We start from the raw sequence: 10,101 nt of genomic DNA, 5'->3' as shown, positions 1-10,101 counted from the left end.
GGTGGTTTGTTATGCAGAAATAGATACCAGAGGGCTTTTTAGCTTTCAGTATTCCAGTCCCAGGAATGAAATCATCCCTTCTGTAATATGAATATATCAGGCAATCTTACGTTGACATCATCAATTATTTCTGGCTTCCCTTACCCTGGGTCCATGCTTACTAACATATTTCTAATTACGATCTGACCTTTTACATAGTCTGCCTACAGTGGGCAATGGGCTGACCACATAAATTCTAAGGATCTCTTGGTATGGTTATTATTCATGATAAGTTAATGAAGTGGCCCTGATCAAGGTTTGGCTTAAGGAGAAGATATTCTATGTCTCTAAATATTTACTCTCCACCCTTCTCTACCCTACTCTTTACTCCAGGAAGCTGACATCCATGGATTGCCTCAAGGAACAATCTTGCCTGTGGCTTCTTATTGGGCTTCTCCAATGGGAAGCCCTACCTGGAAACTGGAGAGAAGAGTGATTTCAGAACATTTATTTATTCCTACAGCTTTCTCTTTGTAAGATTGGTTTGGGTAGGCTAAGTCCCTCAGTTGAAGATTGCAGCTCCTGTCAAGGTGGTCCCTTCTCCAAAACTCTCTCATTGAGACCACTCCTTCTCCTCATCCTTTCAGGCCCAGAAGTGGAAATAGAGCAATTTTTACTAGCCTTCAGTTCTGTACTATCCTATATGGTTTCCCAACTCCTGCCCACACTTTTATAGATAACCCCTTTATTAAACCCTCCCCCAATTATCCTAATTTCAGCATGCCATCTGTCTCCTGTTGAGCCCCTGACTGATACATATGCTGAGCATGTGGGTTTGAGTATCTGGTTTGTCTGATGGTGATTTCCCTTTGTCCTATGATTTATCCCTGAAAGATGGCTCTACACTCACCAAACCAGTATAATCAAGTTTTTAGGCCCATGAGCTGAGTCAGGCTGAAGTTCATAAGGGTAACAAATTCCTCTAGAAACCAGCCAGCTGGCCTTTCCCCCTCTGGAGTGGGGAATAAGAACTGTACTTTTCTGTATTTCTACATACCCACTTTTCAGAGTTGCTATTAAGATTCAACAAACTACATGAAAATTGTTTTGTACCTTTGCATGTGCCTGCCACCTTATAAGTTCTCAACACGTTAAGCACTACTATTGTTTTGTTTAAGGTCCCTTTGATTGTATAACATGGTCTTTACTGATCAAATGATGTGTAATACTTTTCTTGGACTTCTTTTTTGGATGTTTTTGTTAATTGAGATTATGGGAGTTGGGGTAAAGAAAGAAAATGCATGTGCAGCATGATTGACACACAATAAACATAGCTTCTAAAGCCTCATGACAGAACCACCAAATGGAAAGGATCCTGATTTAAGCAACTGTCACATAAACATGTTTAATGAGTCAAACATGGAGCAGAAATGGCACTCTAAGGAAAACAAATAGTCTTGCCAGTTCATTGAAACTGAGCATTCATGGAGCCCTTGGCTCACCTGTGGTCAGAAAGGTTGATATAAGACAACAGGGAGATGGCAGGTGGGCCCCCTCTGGGACACGGCATGGTAGCAAGATGTGTAGGCTTTCTTGTTACCTACTAACAAGTAAGTAGAGTCAAATAAAAAGACTCTCCAGCATCCTCCTCTTATCAGAGAAAGCCAGCATTCCAGATGCCAAACTGGTGTATGCCATGGGACAGGAATCATGCCCCCACCTCCCAGGCAGCTGGAGTAGATAGGTCCCTGGTAACATCATTTACATGTCTTCCCAGTGGGGTTTCAGGTTAGCCTCTCCTCTGTGAGGTCCTGCCTCTATTTCACTTCAGGCTGCAAATATTCTCCTACTCACCTAGACACATGCACACCCCCCCCACCATGAGTAGAGAGCCATTCAAAATCAACCTTAATCTTTTTTATTCTCGACAAATGTGATTCTTCTCTGATGGATGCTTGGGTTTAGAGTTGCTTGTTTACTTTAGATGATTTGTTTTGGGGCCTCAATTTCACGTCCCTATCATTCAAAATAGGATGTGACCTCGGAGGAACTCTAAGGCAGCTTAGGAAGAGGCAGACAAGGAGCCTTCATGAATGGACACAGAATGAGCAGAGATTGTCAGGAAAATGTGACTGTAATTTGCATAGGGTCACAAGGCGAACACTGATCTGAAGTGTTCCGGTGAATTGCCAGTGGACAGGACATAGAAACAGACAGTAAATCATAAGGTAGAGGATGGTGTATAAGATGGAATATAAGCCTGGGGGAAGTAAATAAAGGAATGCCATGTCAAGATCAGAAGAACGCTGATAGGGAAATGTAGAATAGAAAATTGATTCATTAATTCTGAGATGAAACATAATTACCTGAACTTGAAATCGGGTGGGCACCAGGTCAAAAATAAATTAAAAGGAATTTAATTTAGATATGCAGTTAAAAATTGGCCATGTTAAGGGGGCAAGAAATTTTAGCAATAATGGAAGTGAAGAAAAAATTATCTAAAAATTTTATAAAAGGTTTGAAACTGAGCAGGATCCTGTGGGGCCCTCCAGGATACAAAGCCTTTCCATATCTCCCATTTCTTACTTGCAGGATAAAGGCTTCAGCCTCATAGACCTTCCTAAATACCAAACAGAAGAGTCAAAGAGTTACTAATCAGGGAAGTAAGGGAATGCAGAAACAAAGGAGCAATCAAGAAACTATAGTGAAGCCATTAAAGCAGGGTCCTGGTTCCTGCTCAAGGAATATGCATAACAATATCTTTGAGTTCTCCTGCAGGAACTAAGGTCCCCACCCAGGTGGAGGATGGTAACTTCAGGCTGAGCACAAGATCCCTAGAGCACCACCCTGTTACCTCACCACCAACCAATCAGAAGGAAGTCACATACCCTGCAGCCCTCTCCCCAGATTTTGCCTATAAAAACTTCTCCCTGAAAACCATCAAGGAGTTTGGGTTTTTTGAGCACAAGCCAACCACTCTCCTTGCTTGGCCCTGCCATCAACCTTTCTCTACCCCAAAGTCCAACGTTTCAGTTTGTTTGGCCTCACCATGCGTAGGGCACACGAACTTGTGGTCAGTTACTTGTTACTACAAGTTAACTAGAAACTGGGTTAACCAAAGCTGGATAAAATATGAAAAAAAGAAGACTATCAGAATTAATGTAGACTATCCAGCTTATATCAGTTAATCAGCAAATGACCAGATGAACTTTTCTTTTCGGAATAACAAGATAAGGGAATTCAGCCCTGAGTAGGTAAAATAAACTTAGCTAGATATCTTGGTATCTTTTTAGCCTGAGAGGTATTATCCCACTCTAGAGTTCAGTGTCACAATTAAGTGGGATTGTAGAGAGACTGTTTTTTCATTTCCTTGAATCCCCCTAGTCCCTTTTTTTCTGAACTGTATTAACAACACAATTGCTCTAAAGAGCAGGGTTCCTTTTCAAATTTAAAATATGGGCTGTTGTTCTCTCTCTCCTTGCTTATTATTTCTAAGTCTAAGCTGGGGCCCCATAGCTTTGGATGAGCCAAATGCTGACTCAGGCAAGGGAAAGGAGATGCAAGGCCAGTTCTCCCAGGAGCAGAAAGCACTGCAGATTAGGGAGGCCTTTGTCATCTTTGTCGTGTGTAATTTGACTAAACCTACTTGAATAAGAAAGAACTGGAGGCCTCAGAGAACTTTTGTCCTCTTAAATGAACAATAATCATAGTGCAAAGGAGAAAAAGAAAAAAAGTAAGAGGAAAGAAAATGAGGCTGCTTTTCTTTCTTTGTTTCTTTTATTTTTCTCAAATGAGAATGACTAAGGTTTCATTAATGAAGCTTGGATCCTTTCTCACTAAATGAGGTTCTGACTTGCTGGCAAAAGACCTGTGCAGAAATATCACATAATTAATAATGCCTTGAAGGGAAATGTGCCTTAGGTGTTTTATTATTTTTTAATCATTTAACATGGTTTTTAAATGATTTATTTATGCCCACCTTGTTGCAGACTGGTTTTAGGGTGGCTTACATAAATACATTTAATGAGATAAGAAGCAAATAAGAAAATCAAGGTAAAGGAAAAAATTCAAGTAGTTAAGGTAACAAGGAGCCGGGGTAATACTGGTACCTGAAATGTGTATTCTAAGTCCTCAGAGTTCCGCTAGAAACATGAGATGTGAGAGACAAAACCAGACACGTGATTTACAACTTCCATAAGATAAAAATCAAACTTGATGCTCAGGAGAACCAGAGGGAAATGTTTCCCTTGGGGCCTCATCAACAGGAACATAATCGATAACTTCCTCAACAGCATCCTTACAGTAAGTACAGAAGCAGGCTTCACAGGCAGTTTCTTATATTTCCCTTGGTGCCACCATAGAAACATGATCGAGGAAGAGCCATTTGGCAGGGGAACCCACACGTATCTCTGAGGGCCTGGCTTGCTCCAGGGAAGGATATTAGCATGTGCAAAGAATGGATGGATGCACTGTGCATCACTTATTCAATCACCCAGAAGTATTTGTGTTTTCATTTAAGCTTGTGAGAAGCACTGAGTTCAGGCTGACACCCTGAACAAGAAGCTGGAGAGCAACTATTCTGTGTTGCCAGCTTTGCCAAGCTGGGAACAAGGATGACTTGTTGGTAATGTTGAGGAGCTCTGACTCCTGGGACGATTTCCCTTTATGCATATAAGAAGCTGTCTCCTTCACTCGCTCCAGAAAGAGCCTGAACCATAAAATAGTCTGAGGAGGGTCTCCCAGTTAGGGAATCCTCTAAGTTTTATTAGGCCTAAAGTTTACACGATTCTGAGAGTCACTTTAGAAGATGAATACAAGATTGATTACAAAAGTTAATTTTCATTTAGAAGGAGAAAACACAACAAATTATAAAATTTTTAAAACCTGGCAAATATCCCAAAAATCTTTAAAAATTAAATATTTTTTATGAATTAGCTGCCTGACACACCTCTATAATACAGTTTTCCTACATTTTTGGCTACATGTTCCTTGAGCTTTCATAGAATCCTTTTCTATATAGAAAATAGAAAAATAATTCAGTCTTTCTTTTAGCATGTATGATAGAAATTTGGTTTTTTCTTATTAATAGTTTAGGAAATGTTTCTTTCCATTTCGCAACTTATTATAGACAGTGACATGTACATTTTTAGGATTGTTGTCAATTTTAGGAAAATCTCTATCAATTTTTTTCATAGATATGCTGTGATTTTGAGAATAATTTTTCACAGATCAGGTTCAGTCTCCCTACACTTATCTTTCCTCTATTACCTTCTACATACTTTTGGTTCCAGGCACCACAGGACAGTTTCATATCACAATATGGCCCTGTCCTTCGTGTTACAGTATGAGGTTAGTCAGCCCCTTGGGAAGTAGGATTATTTTATCAGGATGCTTAGCAACAGCTTAACTGTACAAGGAAATGGGGTTGCAAATCTGCATAGATATATCCCACTAAACATGACTAAAATGTTGAATAATGGCAACCCAAAGATGTCATGTCTTAATCCCTGGAACACGCAGATATTACTTTATAAGCAAAAAGGATTCGGGGAATATGATTTAGGATCTTGAGATAAGGAAATTATCCTGGATTATCCAGGTGAACCCTAAAGACCATCACAAGTGTCCTTATAAGAGACAGGGAGACGGAGATTACACACACAGAGGAGACGGTGATGTGAAGACAGCGACAGAGATTGGAATGATGCAGGCACAAGCCAAAGAACACCAAGGAGGGCTGGCAGCCACCAGATGCTAGAAGAGGCAAGGAATGAATTCTCCCCCAGAGCCTCCTGAGAGAGTCCCGCTGCCACCTTGATTTTGGACTTCTGGCCTCCAAAACTGTAAGAGAATACACTTCTGTTGTTTTAAGCCACCAGATTTGTGATGATTTATTGCAGTAGCCTTAGGGAACCAGTATAGATCTCTAGTTCAACTTCCTTGTAGCCAGATCCAACAAAGGGCCACAGTTTTTCCACCACTACTTTACATTAGGGGAAGTGGAGAAGAGGAGAAGTTGGAGGGGAAGGAAACAGTGATCTTAAGCAATTGCTGTTGAAATATATACTTTTGGAAACTGTATAAAATCACACGACAATGTGATTAGGGGAAGTGGCGAAGAGGAGAAGTTGGAGGGGAAGGAAACAGTGATCTTAAGCAATTGCTGTTGAAATATATACTTTTGGAAACTGTATACAATCATACGACAATGTGAGCCTATCATGGAGGCCCCTCCCAGGACCTTAGAAGGGGCCCAGGTGAATGAGGGGCTCTGAAGCTTCAGTCTCATTAGCTTCACAGTGAATCTCCCTCAGCCTCAACGCAGCCTCAGTGGTTGTGTTGAGGAAGGTCTAAAAGAAGGGTCTTATGTTTTGGGAAGGACCAATTTGGAAAAAAGCAGGATCTTCAGAGCATGAGTATAATGGAAACCAGTTTATGGTAGGGGGTGGGGATAACAGAGGATGTAGAAGAAATAGAGTAAGAGTGATGACAATAGCATTTTAAAAAAATGCTACATGACTTTGGTCCTCTCCTTCCCATTAGAAGAGGTGGGAAAGTTGAAGCTTTCTTCTTGTCTCTGCGTACCCTACACCCAGAGAGACACTGGTTTCCTCTTCTTCTCCTGTAACAATTGCACTTCTTTGTACTTGAATTTTAGTCAAACAGTCTATAATTATCTCTTTTTAAAAATTTATTTATTTATTTATTTATTTTTGGCTGCGTTGGGTCCTCGTTGCTGTGCGCAGGCTTTCTCTAGTTGCGGCGAGCAGGGGCTACTCTTCGTTGCGGTGCATGGGCTTCTCATTGCAGTGGCTTCTTTTGTTGTGGAGCATGGGCTCTAGGCGCACAGGCTTCCGTAGTTGTGGCTCACGGGTTCAGTAGTTGTGGCACGTGGGCTCTAGAGCGCAGGCTCAGTAGTTGTGGTGCATGGGCTTAGTTGCTCTGCGGCATGTGGGATCTTCCCGGACCAGGGATCGAACCCGTGTCCCCTGCATTGGCAGGCAGATTCTTAACCACTGTGCCACCAGGGAAGTCCCTATAATTATCTCTTTACATATCTATTCCCTCTGCCAAGGTTTTGAGCTCTGTGAGAATAAGAACTATGCCTGATTTACCTTTGTAAACTGGTTGAATTAAAAAGAATTATAAGAGATTAAGAAAACCTGGGAAGGGGTCCTAAAGTACAGACTCAGACCACACCAGTTTCCATCTGCATGCCCTCTCCTCTCTACTACCCTGGTAATAGAATCTTTCTCAAGTCAAGGGAAGGAGAACTGACCTTCTCAGCAGGCGTTATCACCAATCTACTGTTTACAGCATTAAATATTGATTTTTGGTACTCAAAACACTGTGCTGTCGAGACTCAAAACCCATTCATTCAACCTACTGTTTCTGCTAGGAGTTTCAACCATCTATTTGAAAATCGCCCATCAATCCCTACCCCAGCTGAGAGATTATTCTTTTGCTCTGCTGTATCTTTCCTACACTTATTCAGTAACTCCTGGGTGGCCAAGCAGATGAGGTGAGACAGGAGTCATGGGACAAAGGTACTTACAAAAAAATGAAAAAAAAAGCCTATCAGTTAACATTAAAATATTAGCCCACTACCATTATGTCTCTGTATCAGATCATCTGTCCCAAAGCCTCACGGGTCTGGCTGGTATGCCATCTTTGTCATATTTTGGAAACCCTGCAATAGATCATGCAAAAGTTCAGGTCATTTGTGATAGTTATTAATGCTCTTCACAAATATTCCAGTTCTCTCTCCTTCCAGTGCACATGGCAGGACTTTTTTTTTCTTGCCACTTGAAATTAGTTTTACCCACTTGGCTTGAGTTGGCCAGTGAAACGTGAGTGGACATAACATGTATGAGCTCAAAAAGGAGCTCTTAGGGGCTTCCCTGGTGGCGCAGTGGTTGAGAATCTGCCTGCCGATGCAGGGGACAAGGGTTCGGGCCCTGGTCTGGGAAGATCCCACATGCCGTGGAGCAACTAGGCCCGTGAGCCACAATTACTGAGCCTGCGCGTCTGGAGCCTGTGCTCTGCAACAAGAGAGGCCGCGATAGTGAAGAGGCCCGCGCACCGCGATGAAGAGTGGCCCCCGCTTACCGCAACTAGAGAAAGCCCTCACACGGAAACGAAGACCTAACACAGCCAAAAATAAATATGGAATGAATAAATAAATAAATAAAAAAGATTATTAAAAAAAAAAAAAAAAAAAAAAAAGGAGCTCTTAGAGCCACAGTGGGATTCACTCTGCTCTCTTTTCCTTTAGCCTGAGTACGGGAGTGAGGAGACACAGAGCAGGGCTCCCAGCTGACCCTCAATAGACTTGTAGTACAAGTGAGAAATAGACCGTTATTTGTTTGTTTGTTTGTTTTGGCCCCATCGTGTGCCTTGTGGGATCTTAGTTTCCCAACCAGGCATCGAACCCAGGGGCCTTGGTAGTGAGAACGCAGAGTCCTAACCACTGGAACACGAGGGAATTCCCTAGACCCGTTCTTTGTGAAGTCTCTGTAATGTTGCATTTGTTTGTCAATGCAGCATAAACTAACCTCTCTTGATTATTACAAACGTGAGAACACAGCTTTCCCACCAAACAGTAATAGCCTCAAGTTTCCCTCATTTAAATGAAAAGACAGATATTTACAAAAGGTGTGTGTGTGTGTGTGTGTGTGTGTCTGGCTACTGGCACCTGGATATCATTGGAATTACATAGATAAAAAGCTAATTGTGGAGGGGGGACGCTATACTGCCAAAGAAACCACAGGCCTGGAAAAGAAAGTCTGTGACAGGTTGACATGACCGAGCAAAAGCAGATTGAGAAAACTGCTCAAGGAGGGCATATTCTCCCATGCCTTTGTACGTGAGGCCAAGAAGGATGGCTAAGGCCTATGAAGCAGAGTTGGGGCTGAATAATTACCATCCACCCCCCACCAGAAGCCCGCTCCACAACATCCGCCCAGTAGAATCTCTGCAGACCAAGGTCTTCCATTTTTCCAATTTTTTTTTAATAAAAACAATCCCACAGCATTTATCGTCATCTGGTAATAACATAAAGGTGAGCAAAACAATATGAATAAATGCTTTAGAACTACACTTCTAACAAAGCACACCTAAAAAAACTGTATTGCCTTCTCAACAATTTCTCACTTCATTGATCATTTCTAGTTGGAGACACTTTGGAGCAGAGTAATGTTACCTCTTTTTAGCATGATCTGACCCAGTTGTTTTCTTGACTTTGTTTCAGAATGAATCTCTTCTGCATCATCAAATACGAGGTTCATATACTCATCAAAACCAATGATACAGCCCTCTATCTGCATATTCACTTGCTCATAAAGCCACACCTGAATCCGAGATCTATTTTGCAAGTATCTGAAGATGAGATTGATTGGCTGCACCATCACCTTCTGCACCTTCTGGCCCTGGCCCCAGTACGCCATGGTGGAAGCTCACAAAGACCACACTATCCCGCACACTGCCTCAAAAAGCAACTTCCGGAATGTTTTTTCCAATTTTTAAATAGGATTCTTATGCCTGTTAGCCTGCCTCTGTTCTAGCATGTATGTTGTATATGTGGGGACACTTTTAAGTTTTGGTCCATATGTCTCTGGTTCAAGGGCAGTCTATCCAGAACTCATGTAGTCATCATTGCATATCACTCCTAGATGTAGAGACTACCATGTATCACCCAGAGATGCTGGACTTTGAGCTCAATGCCAAGACTGAATGGCATTTTTTTAATTTTGGCTGCACCACGCGGCATGCAGGATCTTAGTTTCCCGACCCGGGACTGAACCCACGCCCCCTGCAGTGGAAGTGTGGAGCCTTAACCACAGGACCCCCAGGGAAGTCCCTGAATGGCATTTTTGGATTGCCTCCTTTGGGGTAAGTATGAGTGTCTTCTGCATAAAAGGAGAGTAAACTGAACATTTAGTGATCAGAATGGCAGATTGTTTAAGGCATTACGATTTTTCACAACATTCTGTTCTCTCTCCTTCGAGGCACACGGTAGGGTTGTGTTTCCACCTGTGTGAAGTTAGGTGCAGCCATATGACTTACACTGGCCAGTGAAATGTGAGCTGAAGTGATGTGTGTCACTCTCGGGCAGGAGCTCTG

General features: G+C 42.1%; 1 protein-coding gene across 1 annotated transcript; it reads right to left on the bottom strand.

Moving 5' to 3' along the window:
* Positions 1-8,988: 8,988 nt before the first annotated feature.
* Positions 8,989-9,451, bottom strand: LOC118889035 (small nuclear ribonucleoprotein E-like). Its single transcript, XM_036840610.1, has one exon. The coding sequence runs from the start codon at positions 9,423-9,425 to the stop codon at positions 9,147-9,149; it is 279 nt and encodes a 92-aa protein (XP_036696505.1). The 5' UTR covers positions 9,426-9,451; the 3' UTR covers positions 8,989-9,146.
* Positions 9,452-10,101: the final 650 nt, after the last annotated feature.

The sequence above is a fragment of the Balaenoptera musculus genome, chromosome X (genome assembly GCF_009873245.2).
Source record: "Balaenoptera musculus isolate JJ_BM4_2016_0621 chromosome X, mBalMus1.pri.v3, whole genome shotgun sequence".
Lineage (NCBI taxonomy): Eukaryota > Metazoa > Chordata > Mammalia > Artiodactyla > Balaenopteridae > Balaenoptera > Balaenoptera musculus.
Note: the sequence above shows the minus strand (reverse complement) of the source record. Positions and strands in the feature narration are given on the sequence as shown.

Bases quoted from the DNA above. Each gene is read 5' to 3' on its own strand.
- LOC118889035 (XM_036840610.1), bottom strand. From the start codon at position 9,425: ATGGCGTACTGGGGCCAGGGCCAGAAGGTGCAGAAGGTGATGGTGCAG.